The sequence below is a fragment of the Trachypithecus francoisi genome, unplaced genomic scaffold (genome assembly GCF_009764315.1).
Source record: "Trachypithecus francoisi isolate TF-2019V2 unplaced genomic scaffold, Tfra_2.0 Lachesis_group7, whole genome shotgun sequence".
Classification (NCBI taxonomy): domain Eukaryota; kingdom Metazoa; phylum Chordata; class Mammalia; order Primates; family Cercopithecidae; genus Trachypithecus; species Trachypithecus francoisi.
In genome coordinates, this window is record NW_022681472.1 from 47,831,253 (window position 1) to 47,848,947 (window position 17,695).

The 17,695-nt window shown below is 38.7% G+C and overlaps 1 protein-coding gene across 3 annotated transcripts in view; it reads right to left on the reverse strand.

Annotated features, from left to right (window-relative positions):
* The window catches only part of RUNX1T1 (RUNX1 partner transcriptional co-repressor 1), a 147,635-nt gene that overhangs the window by 114,567 nt on the left and 15,373 nt on the right, over positions 1 to 17,695 (reverse strand). For 2 of the 3 annotated variants that reach the window (XM_033202428.1, XM_033202429.1), the window contains exon 2: positions 5,691 to 5,863. The exons of the other annotated variant lie outside the window; for it this stretch is intronic. In XM_033202428.1, the coding sequence (XP_033058319.1) occupies positions 5,691 to 5,778 (88 nt within the window). In that variant the 5' untranslated portion in view covers positions 5,779 to 5,863. The remainder of the gene's footprint in view (positions 1 to 5,690; positions 5,864 to 17,695) is intronic. 3 annotated transcript variants of the gene reach the window in all.

Genomic DNA, 17,695 nt, shown 5'->3' on the forward strand with positions numbered 1-17,695 from the left:
GACATTACTTCCATAAATACAATATGAAAAACAAGTTTTTAGAATAATTCCCACTAAAATCTTCCCTGCAAAGCCCAATCTCTTTATTATTTGCAAAGGACAGAATAAATTCCCTGGAGCTGTGCTTATGCACTAGGCAAAGGTATATACTGCTCTCTTTACATGCCCATAACTCCTATTAACATTAATGGGAGGCACATACGTGCATCTAAAGGGTAAATGCCCTTCAGTCTGCATGACAGAATCCTAATGAAGTAGTTGGAAAAACCAAATCACTGCACATGTAGTCACACTTTCCCCTCCCTTTGCAGCAAACACCATCACCACCACCTTTGTTCCCCAACCCACAGCAAAGACATTTCATCAGCCCACAGTGTGGACAGAGAATCTGCTGGATTTCCTCTTGGTAAGATAAAAATCCTCTTATATACATGGGATCTCCCAAATGGCTCCATCTCCAAGCACTTCTCAGAATATTTATCCCATGTTACCCCCAAATTGGCCACGTATTACTGTGCAAATATTATTTCTCACCACCCCCAGCTTTGTCAAAGAGTGTGGCCCCTCCCACAGCAAATGTCAAAGACCATATTCCAATTCCAAGAAAAGGAAAAAAAATCCAAGTGTAAAAGTTTTATCACCTTTTTAAAAAAGTGGACTATTCTATTTTCATGGGCAGATTAAGATTCCAAAACCACCTCATAAAAGCAATCTCTGAACTACTAGCTCCACACCAGACTACTAATGAGTCTGACCGGAAAAGAGCAACACACATAGGACACTATATAATGGGAACTCAGAAAATAAGAACCCAAGAAACTAAGGCCAGCCCTCTACTGGTTAACGTCTGTTGCTGCTGAAACAGATTGTTTCATAGCAAGGCCAGAAGTATAAAATAAAGCCAAATCCTTAGATCTTTTTTTTTTTAATCAAGCATGTCTGTCAGTGTGGTCCAGAAGGGGAGAGCAGGGGACACAGCATTGGCAGGAATCTCAAATTCCTGACCAAACCCTCTTCCACACAATGCCTCCCGAAAGAAAGGAACCTAGGGTTTGAGCCAGCCTGACGCTGGCGGACAGACAGGGCTGGCCTTGCAGGATGTCAGAGCGCCAGGCGGCTGTGAGAGATACTGGGTTTTCACACACTCCCAGCCTGACTGTTTTGCTCTTCAGGTAATTAAACAAGGAAGCAGGGCTGCTGGGTATGAGCCTGACCCCGAAGCTGCGGCTCCATGGTTCTGCATATCAACTTCCGCAAGAACTGCCCGGAGCATCAACAGAACATTCTCCTCTCACTCTCTCTCATTTCCTTCTCCACCTCTTCCTAAAGCTGACCCAGAAACAAGTCCTGCCTACAAAAACATCCAGAGAAAGGTCTGATTTTATTTGTCACAAAAATCTCTATGCTATTCCCAGTCATTACCCTCCAAATTTTAAAAAACAAAAAACTATCCTAATAGCAGGAACTTCATAAAAATTCATATATACCAAATCTATGTAAAATGCTGGTCTCCTAATCAAGATGGATCAAAGAAAATTATACTCAAATAATTATAATTTTTAACACGCTTGATTAAAGTGTAAATCTTCAAATTCAAAGAAGGCTCACCAAGAAATAAATAATTTTGATAGTCCAGTTTATGAATTAAACATTTGTTGTGTCATGTAATTAACATTTTAAATTTTGATAGTGGTAATTAATGTAAGCAAATACCATCTACGATCTGGTTTATTATGTTTCATCAAAAATTTTATTTAAACAAAGCTCTAAAATATTTCATGTGTGCAAAGTCTCCATTAAAACTCAGCAATATCAAACATATCCTTTAAAAGATAAGAAATTGGTATATTTATACATGTATATATATAATTAAACAATGATTAGAATCATATAAATAATATCTTCTTCTTTCATCTCAAAATCCATAGAGTAAAATATTGGCTGAAAGAGACACAGACCAAAAGAGAGAAGAATACAAAAGCATGCCTGCTTGTCTGTGTTCAACACAAAGAACATTAAATGAAAACAACTGGCATGCTGCCAAATTCCTATAGAGGCAAAGAGATTCAAATAAATTGATTTCACGCATCACACTGACCTGGGATCAGTGTGCAGTGCTACAATAAGCTCAAAGCTCCATGTGGGGTAAAGCCCATTAATGCTATCAGACCCCTCAAACATGACCAAGAAAAACTAAAAATAAAAGCAGATACTCTCTAAAAGCAGCAATTTTACTTAATAAAATAACTTTCCTCTTCCTAACAAAGACGCCAATATATAAAGGTACATAGCATCATCTACATCAACATTTTTAAAATAACCCTTTTTCAAAATACAAATGTAGCTTTTGAAACCCACACAATAGGTAAAAATTGATACTACCTATATATCCCATTCCATGATATGAATGAACATAAACACACACCCTTTGCAACAAAAGTTTCCTGTCATTCTTTCCTCCCAAGCTGCTTCCTCTTACACCTTTTAGAAAGCATATGGATCTTTTTAATATGCCAAATACTACACCCTTCTTAGAACTGTCCTCAATGGCTTATGACAGCAAGCTCCTCAGGGCAGACTACCACTCCTAGGTGTCCCAAATATGTCTGGTCCCTACAATGGCAGGAATTACAGGAGAACAGCTCCTAGTGGCATTCTAGAGGACCAAGCACTGTGTCTACCTTGGATATGCTTTAAAATACCAGGTGGGAAACACACCAGCTTGCTCATTTTACCAGCTTCTACCCAAGCTGGTGGCATACCTCTTTAGTATCATTTCCCGCCCCCCTGCCACCCAGCCACTGCCCTAACAGAGGCCCATCTTCAGGAGACCCCAGCCTGCTTCAAACTTGCTACACTGACCAGACTCTCTGGCGCCACCTCAGGCCATTCTCACTCACAATGCCGACTGTTCAGCCATGGGTAGTCCTTTACTTTATCTGCTTCTAAATTACAACTCCAAAACTCTAAAAGCCCAGGGGATTCCAGGTGTTCTAAAATGTAAAGTATGTGATTTCTGTTTTCTCAAATTCTTGAGTGTGAATCCCATATTGCTATACACCTAATATTATTACAAAGAGGAAAAAAAAAAACTAGGAGTAATTATTATTGCTATTATATTTATTCATTTATTTAAAAACAGGGTCTTGCTGTTGCCCAGGCAGGAGTGCAATGGTGCAATCATAACTCACTGCAGCCACGAACTCCTGGGCTCAAGCAATCCTCCCACTTTAGCCTCCCAAGTAGCTGGGACTACAGGCATGCGCTATCACACTCGCTTGAATTTTTAATTTTTTTTGTAGAGATGGGGTCTCACTTTGTTGCCCAGACTGGTCTAGAACTCCTGGGTTCAAGCAATCTTTCTGTCTCAGCCCCTCAAAGTGCTGGGATTATAGGCATGAGCCACCACGCCCAGCCTAGAAGTAAATTTTTAATGCCACATGGAAAACAAAGAAAACCCAACAGTTATAAAATAGGTCAATACAAATATGTGTATGTGTATACACACATCATGTTTAAAGTATGTACACACACCACACATACAGGAGCGTAGGAGAGAAAGAGAGAGGAAAAAAAGAAGAAATTGCACATCGTGGTCCGGGCGCGGTGGCTCAAGCCTGTAATCCCAGCACTCTGGGAGGCCGAGACGGGCGGATCACGAGGTCAGGAGATCGAGACCATCCTGGCTAACACGGTGAAACCCCGTCTCTACTAAAAAATACAAAAAACTAGCCGGGCGAGGTGGCGGGCGCCTGTAGTCCCAGCCACTTGGGAGGCTGAGGCAGGAGAATGGCGTGAATCCGGGAGGCGGAACTTGCAGTGAGCTGAGATCCGGCCACTGCACTCCAGCCTGGGCCACAGACTGAGACTCCGTCTCAAAAAAAAAAAAAGAAAGAAAGAAAGAAATTGCACATCGTGTTTCTGATACATGATGCTGGGGGTTCTGTACATGAATAACAAATAAATGCATTAAAAAATTATATTAAGATATGTGTTCTTGTCATGCATTTTTGCTTTCAATATAGATCTTCCATGCTGCAATGGTTCATCGCCAGCAGGCCACAGATATATTCCACATGACCAGAAAGGAATAGATTGTGATGGAATGCATGTGGGTAAAGATAGTAACTCTATATATCTGCAATATGTTCAAGTTTTAAAATCCAATATCCTTTTCAATTTTTAATCTGCATCTTAGATATCGTTATCATACTAATACAAACCCCATGCAGATACATAAGGCAGAAAGTAAGGAATTCCATTCTGTTTGGAAGCGCAAGCTGGTGGAAGATGACAAAAAAACAATTCCAAAGTGGGACGGTTATTGTTATTACTTTGTTTCCTTTAAGATATTGATACCTTTTCTTTTTCTCTATGCAAGACTTTAGAAGACTAATCAACCAAGATCTGAGTTCTCAAAAAACCAATGTTTAGTAACAACAGTGCATAAAGGTTAAGAAAAGATAAGTAGTCATGGGAGATGTCTCAACTGCTTAAACAATTGAACTCCTTGCCTTCTCTTTTGAATTGATGTCTCTCATTAATTACATTAAAAGAACGTCATCACAATATGAAGGAGGGATGAATGGAAGAGAAATGCAGACACAAAAACCAAATCATGATTAAGGCTTCCCCAAAGGAGTGTATCATTCCACAAGGAATTACTCCATTTTCTCTGGTCTTTCAGAAAAAAAAAAAAAAAAAACTTATTTTCCAACACCTTCCTGAGAACTTTAAGAACAAGCCCATAAGCATTTGTAAAACTGGCAAGAGTAGAGATTGTGGCATGGACGCCAGCAGTGATGTTTCCAGAACAGTGGTCACCAAGGGTGAATATTTTGCTCCCCCTCTTTCTACGTAGTCAGTCAGTCACAGAACTTCAAAATCTCTTCCCAACCACTAGAGTGCCAACCAGTATCACACAACATTTGTGTTGACTCTCAACTTTTTCTTAGCAGTGGATCCTCATGCCCTGGTGCTTCTGTACAAGTCCACTATCCACTAAACCTGGAACAGAGCTGGCTACAGGAGACATGAACTCTCTCCTATAATCCAGGGCTTCCTTGAATTTTCAAATACTGCAGACTCTAAGAAGTCTCTTGCCAAATGGCAATACATTAAGTTTATATTTGCTGTTTTCCTAAATGCAGATATCACCTTTTTTCTTAATGTGTCTATGGAATGAGCTCTGCTTAGGAAGAGACATTTGCCTAAAAGTTTTTTAAAGATCCAAATACATCAGAAGAAATAATAAACTGAAAGGCACTTTTTTGCCTATTTAGTCAACAAACTGTTTCAGAAAACACCATCTCCTCGTTACAATAAACACAGAAATCATGGCATAGTTTTTACTCTTTAACTCCAAGTATTGCTCAGCTTATAACAGATGTATTATGAAACATGGCAAGAAGCACTGCAACAAGAAGAGGGTGAAAAAATTTGGTACTTGATCATTTGATATATTCAGACCCAAAACTATCAAACAGGGTTCCCACTACCAGATTGATCCCCACCCAATCCCCGCACCCAAAGATTTCAAATACAAATGTTTAAAACATACAATAGAACAGGCACTAAAAGAAGGAAGAAAAAAAGAAAATCTTCACAATTATAATTTATTGGAAAAAAATAGATTGATTTTTCTGGTATGTAAGTAAATTGTAAAATCAAAATATTTGTCTGTTCCTTACCTTGACAATATTCAAAGTTCCCTTTTTTCCGGCAGTCACCTATTACTAAACTCAGTGCTCTCCAAGTGTTTCTTTTGACAGATATCATTCTCCACCAATCGCTCTGCTAATTTCCTCTCTCCTTTTCTGACTGGGACAGAGATTATGTTCACCAGCCCAGAGATCAATCTTTTCTATTGACAACAACAAAGGGAAAAAAAATGCATATATCACAACCAGTCTGAAGTATCATACCCATCTGTTTACATGATAACACTAGGCCAGTTTTGTTTTGTTTTGAAAAAAACATATACAAGCTCTTCTACATTTTAGAAGAATCCAAAACAATCCCCATTGTCTCAGTTCCTATCATGACGTTTTCTAAAGGACTCTTAATTTTCCAGTCATCTGACTCAAAGCTGGATACATTCTGAACCTGAAAGCTCTTCTTTCTTAAATTAGTTTTAAAGATATGCACATTAATACCTTAAGAGAATGTGTTACATTTTACCTGTTTCAAAAAAATAAATAATCTGTCAGATATTATGTTTTCTTTAGAAAACAATTTAGACATTATTATTTATGGAATTTTACACACAAGTTAATCCTGCTTCAAAACAAAGTGGTTTGTTTCATTATTCAAATACTGTTTTTGCTGTTCTGAAATTTCAGTACTGCCATTATTAGCTCACATAGTTTAAAACAACAGCAAAGAATAATCCTTATGTAATAGTTTAAAAATATTAATAAAACAAATATTGTTGAATTATTTTAGCAAATCAACAAACTTCTACACCGTTCTTCCTTTTAATAATATAAATTTTCTATTTTTTTCTGCTATATTTGACAAATTTAGAATTTGTTCATTCACAATATTTATTGAGTGTCTATTCCTCACCTACTATGATTAAAAATGCTACCACTACTATCACTACTATGAATAGAAAAAGTATTGGTATTTAATTCTTACCAACTAGGAAACATAAGGGTCTAGCACAATCATACACATATAAGGTAGGAAAAGGTAGGAACTTAACAAATGCAAGGGAAGAAAGATTTATAAAAGCAGTCTCAAAAGAAATTACTAAGGCTGTTGCTATTTTTTGAGACCAAATTACTTCCTAGAAATTAAAATCGGTGAACATATTCTGATGTAAATAAAACAAGCAGATTCTATTTTTTTTTAAGTAGTTTAAGTGCCACATTATGATTCTTTTGTGATGCAATCAGTTGTTTCTTGTTTTTTAAGGTTAAAAATCAAATAAGTACTGATTAATTAAAATACATTACTAGATATTTCTTCGTTGGGAATTGCCTTGCAGTAAGCAAAGACAATCAGCTGGATCTTGGAAACATTTAGCTTACTGTGAATACTAACAATTTCATTAACAAATGATAAAGCAAAAAAATTCAATAATATAACCCAGATATATAAATATATGTACACGTATCCATTATGTAGGTACTCAAATAGTGGAGTGGGGGAGGGTGCACACAGAAGGGAAGACTGAAAGTAAATACATCTAGATGTTAAATATGATTATTTCTGGAAGATGGCAATATGGGTAATTTTTCTGCACAATTCTGTTATTTCCAATGTTTCTGTACAAAGGTAAAATACATTTTATATAGAGAGACTTAAAAAATATTGGGAAAAAAGAAAATGCATGCTCTTCTTAGATTCAATCATAATATTTTGTGCTTCAGCAACCATCAACAAAAGCCATCAGAAAGCCTGACAAAAGTGGATCATGCCCCTGTATGAGCCATAGTTAATAATCTCTATTGAACTAACAAACCAGGCAAAGCATATACAAATCCTCTAGAGTCTAAGTCTATTTCTTCCTTCTCATGACTGCTAAATACTAGACCAATGTCTGGGTTTAACAAAAATAGTGTAATCTTGGTTTTGAGGCACATAAAATTACCATGTGATAAACTTCAAAACAAATTTCTCAATTAAAAGTGATCTCTCAATTTGGAATATACTACTTTACTTTTTAACTTCACTTGTATCTATTTTAATCAGAGTTTTCTGAAGTGAATGAACAAAATTGGCAGGAACAAGGTGACAACAAAATATTTTAAATGTGCATATTTATAAATTCTTAAATGTTAACATAGTATACAAATACAGTTTCAAATAATATACAATGTCAATCTAAAGTTACCCATGAGGATTTTCCCCACAACTATTTTATATATGAAACAATATATTACAATCAATAGGGTAACTCAAAAAAAAAAAAAACTAATCTTTGGATTTTTCAAAATAATGACTGGAGCGTCACATTTGTGCTTCATATCTCCAACACATTAAATGCCCTTCCAATATGAAATAATAATAAAATAAGTAATGGTAATAAGCATGATGTTCAGGTATCTCTGCGACCTATTCCACACTGAAGTCTGTCACATGGAAATGATAAAATTTCTCTATCTTTAATACTTGCTTTGTTCAGATCTGGATGCTCAGCCCTCAAATTTGTAAAACCTCATTACAAAGGGAACATACTGAGAAAAGTTTAAAAGCTAAGCTCCACCAAGAGCAGAATGCCTCAAACAATTTGTAGTTCTACAAGTGTTATTTAAAAGGCTCAACATGTTGTATTACCATGGAAATTGTGGAAAACATACATTCCCAAACAAATATTACTTTTTCTCAATGGTATGAAGTAATGAAAACCACATGTGTAAATCTGCGATCCGTGCAGTAGTTCAAGCTGCAGCTAATAGAAAATACAGAAAGTGAACTCTGCTATATAAAGGATTCTTGTTACAGAAATATAATGTGAAAACCAGATGCAGACAGAAAACCTTAATCACAGATGGGAATGTAATCACTGGCATACAGAATACTTTTTTGATCAATCTTAACCATATGCGCAATGTATTTATTTTCTAAGGAATGCAATAACTTGAGAGAACCTTCTATTTGAATTCAGTTAACCTCATATGGCCTTGGCAAATCATTCTTGTATCAGTTTATCTTTCAAACATTTAATAGGATGTAAAGACTACACACATCAGAATCAACCTCAAAAGAGATCAAGTGCAGTCCCCATTACTGTATTTCTCAGTCACTGCCAGGAATCCTTTCACTGCCTAAACATGTTTCTCTAGAGAATTCTATCAACATTGGGGCATTTTTTCCTTTAGTAAATGATATATGGTTATTCCAAAAATGAGCATTTAAACACACCTCTTTTTATCTATCAACCGGGGTTGAATCAAACCTTAGCTCTAACTCTTTTCTTTTCCTTCACAGAAACATTTTATATCATAAAAGCTATTCTTTTACATGAACAAATGTACCATTAGCTTTTGTTTCCAAGGGGAATCACCACCAAAGGAATCTGTTATATTATATCTGACTTAGGAAACATTACTTTGGTAAGTACAGTTCCTGGCATTGGATTGTAGCTTATCTTTGTCAAAGCTTCGCCATTTCTTTGTAGGCAATTCTGTGTCCCTCTAATTTGAAGGAGTAGTCAACAGAGCACCATGTATGCTTCACTTCAGGACTATATTCAACTTCCAACAGGAAGCTACTGAGACACTGTGTGATTTGGGTGCCCCTCATTGCAGGTCATGTGAACTAAATGTCATTATCCTAATTTCACAAGCTTCCTTAAGCTTCCATGCATACACTCATCCAGAATCTCCTTCTCTCTTCTAAATACTCATCTCTTAGATCCACACACAGAAACACACAGTCCTTATTCTTGCCTAATCTCACATACAAGACCCTCCATCACTTGGCACTCATCTACAGTTTTCAGCCTCCACTCCAACCACGCCCTTCCAGAGTGCAGCTCTTCTCTGACTGGATAAACTCCCTGAAGGAACGCTTCCTCTCATGCTCACGGCTTCGTTCACTGACTTCACGGCCCTTCCCATAGACTGCTGCATGGCCAGTTCTTCCTCAGCTCTCAGGCTTTAGTTCAAGAGTCACCGCCTGAGAGATGGTTTCCCCAACCATTTGAAATCAAGACTCACTACCAGGTCCTCCCAACCCCTGCATCATTCTAACATTGTTTCTTAATTGTCTTAATTATATTTAACACTACAGGAAATAATCTTAGTAACTTCTTTTTTATCTTTCTCCCTCTCCCAACCCGTAAACTGCAAGGTCTGTGAGAGCTAGGGTCTTATCTGGGGTGCTCATTACTCTATCCTCCACATTTGGAACTGGACTAGGAACATAGTTGTAGTCCCAAGTAAAAAGAAAAACAAATGAATCCCACTCAATGAAATGTCACAAAAGCCCAATTCAATCCCCGTGACTTTGGCAAACCTTTCCCTGGCTACTTCTGGGACCCGTGATCTTTTTCTCTTCTTTATACTATAGCACTTTGGGTCTGTATCAGGCTCTGCAACCCTTTACCTGCCAGGTACTGTTCACAGAAGCCCATTCCCGCTGGTGCTATATAGAGATAGGGCAGCATGGAAGTCACCCAGGGCATTCACGGCTATGAAGCCAGCCCTTTGTCCCACACCGAGCAGCAGGACACTGTGACTGGGAGCTGCAGCACAGTCCACACAACCTTTAACGCATAAGTGCACTCTAGCAGCTTTTTATGCATTGAGTTATCTCACAATTGAGTGTGTCAGCTGTTGCAGGCATGCGATTCCATTTAATTTCTTACACTTTTGGACCCTACATTGATGCACTCTACTCATTCCATTGGCAGGGCTGCAAGAGCATGGCCATGTTTATTCAACAATGCTTACACCCAGTGCCTAGCACAGTGCCTGGCACACAAAAGGCATTCACTAAATACTGGCTGAGTAAACAGGGAATAACTGATAATGGAATATGGTCTGGTCTTTCTTCAAGCCCCTTTCTCCTGGGATAAGGCATTATTTCAAAATCCTACAAATATTTTTAAGAAACAAATTAATCAGAAGGTAGGTAACCAACTAAGTACCAACAATGCAATATGACCAGTGAGTTAACAAACCAGGCAATTGTAAGTGGTAGGAAGCTCTTAAATATCTTCTCTGTTGCAGATATAATTTAATTTTCAAAAAATAAAGTGTTATAAATAACCATGGCCTACACACGCTGACCATTTAGAATCCCACTGTATACACACTCTGGCTGGACTGGAATCTCAGTTCTTACACTTATTTATCAGCTATTTGACCTTGGACAAGTCACTTAATCTCTCTAAGCTTCAGATTTAAATCTCCAAAGTAAGATAATAACACCTAACTTACCAGGATGATATGAGGAGATAATACTTGTGAAGTGCCTACCTTAGTGCTCCCAGTGCAAGTATTATTTCATCCAATGTGCTCAGTTCTTACCATTTGATACTAGAAAACAGGTAGTACCTATTTTAATAGAATTAAATATGACATAAATGAAAGCAAAGGTCAGTACTCAAAAATATCAGTACAATTATCATCTTTTAATTTCTGAAAGTAATTACTGCACTATTAGTGATAAAAACAAAACACCTAGGATCAGTCAAGAAAACCAAAATATGTGGAATTAAGCTGCAGGCCCTAAAACATTTTGGCGTGATAAAAAAAAAAAAAACCCACACTAACTCATGTTTGGTAGTTTTGTTTTGTTTTTTTTTTAAATCTAATTTCATCTGTGAAAGACTCTCTCTAAGAATAAGAGGAGAGAGAACCAGAATCATTTACAAAGGCTGTTTTCTCCACATAAAGGCATCTGTTCCGTGCCAGCAATTTCCACCTGGAAAAAAAATGGGACTTTGGAAATATCTGCATTCGTGGTTGATGGTCACACATCTCAAGAGGCTACAACAACTGTCCAGCTGCAAGCATGGCCTGGTTGCTGCTGCTCCTATCAGCTGATCTATCTCTCTCTTTCTCTTTCTCTCTCTCTCTCTTTTCCCTCTTTCCTCTCTTCCTCCCTCCCTTTGTCTCTGTGTCTCAGAAATTTGGAAAATTGTGGTATTTTTGTACTCTAAATGGTAACTTTTCTAAGTGCAGTGAAAGGTTTTGATAGTTTTCCATTTGTACTTTAGTATTATTCCCCGGTGCAATTGGTGTGGCTGACCCTGTTCATGTAGAAAATTCCTACGTGGTAGGGTTTGAAGAACTTCAGGAGAGTAGTAAGCCCTGGAATAGTGAAGCCTTGAAGAAAATCTAGGTTCAGACCTTGCCCCATCATATGCACAGGGTCATCTTGGGCAAGAAAGTAGAACTCTAAGAGTGACTTATGAAATGAGCTCACTCACAAGTCGATATTAAGACAATATGGAAACCTCATTCCATCAAGGCCTCCCTTGAGGCCCCACACACTGCTGTCTAAAATTGTCCAGTCACTTGCATTAAGAAACTGAAGACTGCACTGCCGAAACTGTCTCTTCAAATAAAAAGGTTTCCTGAAGAAAAAACAGTGAGACTCATTACCACTTCCGCATGAGCCACGGCATCTCAGGCTGAGATGGACCTACCTCACTGTTCAGTACCATCTGTGGTTCTGAAGCTGATTCATCAGGCAGTAGAGCAGCTGGAATCCCACACAATGTCAGAGAAAAGACCAGACTGGATGGGAAGGAATGTCGGGAGAAGGGCTCTGGAGGAAGAGTGCTCAGCCTGGAGATCTGTCCAGAAAGCAGATACGGGTATCCAAAGGAAGAGAGGAGGGAAAGGAAGAAGAGGGAGACCCTGGTAACTAAGGGACAACCGGAGGGAATCTGGTAGGAAAAATCTGGAAACCACTACAGTGGTTTTTAGCCTTGTTTGGACCCTCGATCAAAGAAATTGCTCGATCTCATAAAAATGTCCATATACATAAAATTTTGCTTATAATTTCAAGAAGCTTATCCTTTATTAAAGCCAATTTATGAACTTCAGGGTAAGAAAATAAAAAGTTACAGTGTGCATCTATGAAGATCCAAGTGGCTTGATCACTTCATAGTTCGCCTAAAGATGGCGTGTTTTCCAAAAGCAATGGCAACAAAAGCCAAAATTGACAAATGGGATCTAATAAAACTAAAGAGCTTCTGCACAGCAAAAGAAACTACCATCAGAGTGAACAGGCAACCTACAGAATGGGAGAAAATTTCTGCAATCTATCCATCTGACAAAGGGCTAATATCCAGAATCTACAAGGAACTTAAACAAATTTACAAGAAAAAAACAACCCCATCAAAAAGTGTGTGAAACATATCAACAGATACTTCTCAAAATAAGACATTTATGCAGATAACAAACATGAAAACAAGCTCATCCATCATCACTGGTCATTAGAGAAATGCAAATCAAAACCACAGTGAGATATCATCTCACACCAGTTAGAATGGTGATCATTAAAAGTCAGGAAACAACAGATGCTGGAGAGGATGTGGAGAAATAGGAACACTTGTACACCATTGGTGAGAGTATAAATTAGTTCAACCACTGTGGAAGACAATGTGGCACCTCAAGGGTCTAGAACCAGAAATACCATCTGACCCAGCAATCCCATTACTGGGTACATACCCAAAGGATTATAAGTCATTCTACTATAAAGACACATGCACATGTATGTTTACTGCAGCACTGTTCACAATAGCAAAGACTTGGAACCAACGCAAACGCCCATCAATGATAGACTAGATAAAGAAAATGTGGCACATATCTACCATGGAATACTATGCAGCCATAAAAAAGAATGGGTTCATGTCCTTTGCAGGGACATGGATGAAGCTGGAAACCATCATTCTCAGCAAACTATCACAAGATCAGGAAACCAAACACTGCATGTTTTGCCTCGTAAGTGGGAGCTGAACAATGGCAACACATGGACACAGGGAGGGGAACATCACACACCGGGGCCTATCACAGGGCGGGGGGCTATGGGAGGGATAGCATTAGGAGAAATACCTAATATAGATGACAGTTTGATGGGTGCCATGGCACATGTATACCTATGTAACAAACCTGCGTGTTCTGCACATATATCCCAGAACTTAAAGTATAATAAAAATAAAAATAAAAGATGGGGTGTTTCATTTGGAGCAGGAGGTGGGGATGGGGTGGATTTTGCTTTTGTTTTATTGTATTTTTTTAGTTGCCAAAACGTACAAGCCAAAATATAACAGCAATAAATTGTGCATTCTATGACAAGAGAACACAATGAAAGCGACCAAGGTGGAAAGAGGTTGAGAAAAAAACCAACATGCTGTTGGAACCAAAGATTTCACTTTAGTCTCAGCAGTGAAATGTTTCAGGACAGTTTTAAGTAAATCACTTGAGTTCAAGAAATGAGCTCTCAATAACTATTTAACAAAGCATTAAAAAGTATCCCAACTGTTTCAGACTCCCACTTTCAAGGGGCTTACAAACCAGCAGAGAAGTCTGAATTGCATGGACAATAGCAGAGTTGGATGTGGTAAATTCTATCTTTGGGGAAGAAGGGTCATCAAAGTGTCACTAGAGGCTTAGGAGAGGACAAAGTGAGCCAAGCTTGGCTTCCCTGCAGAAAGAGCTTAGGTGTCCAAACGTGAAGCAACCCAGTGTCTTAGAGAAGGCTGAGAGAGAGAGGTCCAGGAAAGGCCTGGCAAAGCAGGGCATCATTTGTCTTCAACATCCTCATATCCCCCAGTGTCCATCAGGGCCAGATTGTCTATTAAGGATTTGCTGAATAAAGAAGCAGCCAAAGAGAGACTACTGGGGTTTAGAGAAGAAAGTGAGGAACAGTTCTATAGTCATCAAGTCAGACGCCGAGAAAAAGCAGCCCTTTACTGAAGGTTGTCCTTCACACGTATCATGTCATCCTCATGACCACACTATGAGGCCATGCCATTATTATCCAGATGAGAATTATTTCTACATGAAAAGGGTAGCTAAAGGAGATAAGTGGTAAAGCACTGGGGAGTTAGGTCTCTTCATCACTACACTCGACTGCCTTCTGGCAGGGAAGAGCAGCATCACTTCCCCCTGGAAGGGTCCAGAGGCCCAGACCAGTCAACCTGGGTGACACGAGCACAAGATTTGCAAAACGACTCAGAGTACCAAAGGATATACAGCAAAAAGGCTCCTTCCACCACTACTTCCTGGCCCTGCTTTCTTCCCTAATAGCAAGCACTATTGTCAGATTCTTGTATATACTTGCACAAGTAGAATTATATGTATTTTTTTGTACAAATGTAGCATTCTACAGACATTCTTCTGCTCCTTGCTTTGCTCATCTAATGATACATCTCAGGAAGAATTCTGTATCAACACACATAAATGTTTCATTCTTTAAAAAAAATTTTTTTTATGCTTAATAATTAGTCCTTATCAAGCATAATTCACTACAGAGGCAGAAAAGTCTTAAAAAGTCCAATTCCGGCAGATTTTAGAACAAAATCACAAACTCCAAATACGGTTAAAGTTCAAAACATAAAAAGAATTACCACCATGTTTTTAAATTAAATGTTATCAGACAAAACAAGATAAAGACCTTGAAATAATATTATCTTAATGAACTATATCCTGAAAGTCCTCACCCAGGTATATTTTTTTGTTGTTTCCTCCAATAACTAAAATTTCTCACATAGGGGACAACTAAGAGTGAGCAATAAGGATTTAACGCTCTTTAACATGTTAAAGAAATTCTTTCACTTTCCCAAAACAACTCTTCCATTTGAAAAAAAAAAAAAAGATGGCTCAGCATATGATAGTTTTTAGTTTACTATCTGTTGATTGTAAAATGGACAGACATTTCTATTAAACTCAGTAGATTTTAATCATTTTTTGTTGTTTTCATTTAAAGTAGATTTGAAAAATATCATTGGGCCGGGGCGCAGTGACTCACGCTTGTAATCCCAGCACTTTGGGAGGCCGAGGCAGGAGGATCACTAGGTCAGGAGATCGAGATCATCCTGGCTAACACGGTGAAACCCCGTCTCCACTAAAAAATACAAAAAACTAGCCAGGCGTGGTGGCGGGCGCCTGTAGTCCCAGGTATTTGGGAGGCTGAGGCAGGAGAATGGCGTGAACGTGGGAGGTGGAGCTTGCAGTGAGCTGAGATCGCGCCACTGCACTCCAGCCTGGGCCACAGGCAAGACTCCACCTCAAAAAAGAAAAGAAAAATATCATTACATGAAAAAGTATTTGGTCTACAGACAGAGCTTGGGGTACTGAACAAATGAATCTAGGTTCAAAAGCACCTTTAAATAACTACGCTCCCTCTTCCCGCAAGAGGACTGAGTCCAAGTCTGAGGCCTGCTGGTTTACAAGCACTGCTTTCATCAGCTACTCCTTAACTCCATATGCTGTCATCTCTACCTTCTCTCCTTCTTACCATTTAGGATTAAAAGACGTTTTATACATTATTCTACAAACTGAAGTCCAATGTTTGAAATGTATAAAGCAGGCTGCACTGGTCAAAGGGGAAGTTAAGGGTCCCAGAACCAGCCCACTTGACCACTTTGTATGCTCCTGCATGGCCCAAGGGCACCTGCAAAACAGAAACTCAAAGAACAGTTTGAAATCCATGGAAAGAGGCAAAACACATGAGGGAGCCAAGTCCTAAAGTGGTAAATAACAGATCTTTTATGTAACAACCGCGTTTTAAGGAACACCCACCACTTGACAGCCCTGTCACCAGCTCCCAAAGGCAGCTGGACCACCAGAAGCCCTGGGACCGAGGTCTGCAAATTCTGAGGCTCTTCTCTAGAAGCTGTGAATCTGAGTCTGGGGTAGAGTAGCAAAGCTGCCTCTAAACAAACACCTGAAGTGATTCCCAGCTTCTGACAAGTTAAGAGCACTTGATACTAAATCCAGGCTGGTATTAATAACTTCCCCCTCTCTAAATTCACTGCTCTATCCAAGTGCTAATTATTTTTCCTTTGCAATACCTCCTGCCCCTGCCTCTTCCTTCTCATCCCACAAACCCAACACTGGTCATCCTTCTGCAATATCTAAAACCTCAACTGCAGCAACAAGCTTCCTGCCTGGCCTTAGCATCCAGGTTTTCCCCACCTCCAGTCCATCTGGCCCCTCACATTAGGACCAACTCTTTGCAAATACAACTGTTATTGGGTCCAGGGGTTCCCTTTGCCTAGCTCAATTTTTATTTTAACCTTGGTTTTATAAAGATCTATTTTACCATGGACCCCTCTGTTCAAAAGAAGTCCAGTTAGAAAATCAAATATATAAAGCGATTTCTTATAAAAGCAGAGCTATTCTGGTTTTATGGTGGTTAGGGGATGGAAGACCCTATGCCCAATCTGTGACCCCTCCATGCCACTTCCCAACCCTGAGGCACTCCACAGGACACAGCTGAAAAATGTCTGGTGAATTCAGAAGTTGAAGCTTAAATCAAAATGGATATTCAAGACATTTATGATCTTTCTGCTCTCATTTCCCATTCATCACCCAAGGGCCCTTTTTGCTACAGCCACGGTATTAATTTATTCTCTCTCCACCCCTACTCCACCCCAATACTCCTCCAAAGGTCTTTTCCACATCTAGGCTTCTGCACTCCCTATTCCTACTGTATAACTTACTACAATCCTATTACAATAACTTTGTCTTGATGAATCCTACCTGTCTCAAGACAAGCTTAAATTCCAATTCACACCTGCCTTTAAAATCTCACTTGCTGTACCATTTAATTGGTAACTGATCAAGCTCCACCATCTCTGTAGCTATTTAATTTGTCCTGAGTGAATTTATCATTCAGTGGAAACTTAGCCGACTACGTGCTTGTGTCTACACCTAGCACACAGCTTTATACATAGAAGACATTTACTAAATATTTATCCATGTACTTCAGATTCACTCCCAAGAGTAAACATTTTACTTTTCTATCAGACGCTGTGAAAGGTGTTTTTACCATGGCTACCAAAACAGCATGTGACTTTCTTTGTAAATAGTCAAATCAGGTTTAATGGGTTGTTCATTTTATTGCTCTTCACCTGTATTTTCCTCCAATATTTTATGCCTGCTCTCAAATCTCAAATCTTGAGCCAACTCAAATCTCAGGCACGTCAATGGAGACTGATTACATTAACTCTTCCTTTAGACATGAACTGACCTACCTAACTTTATTTAAACAAAAGGATGAG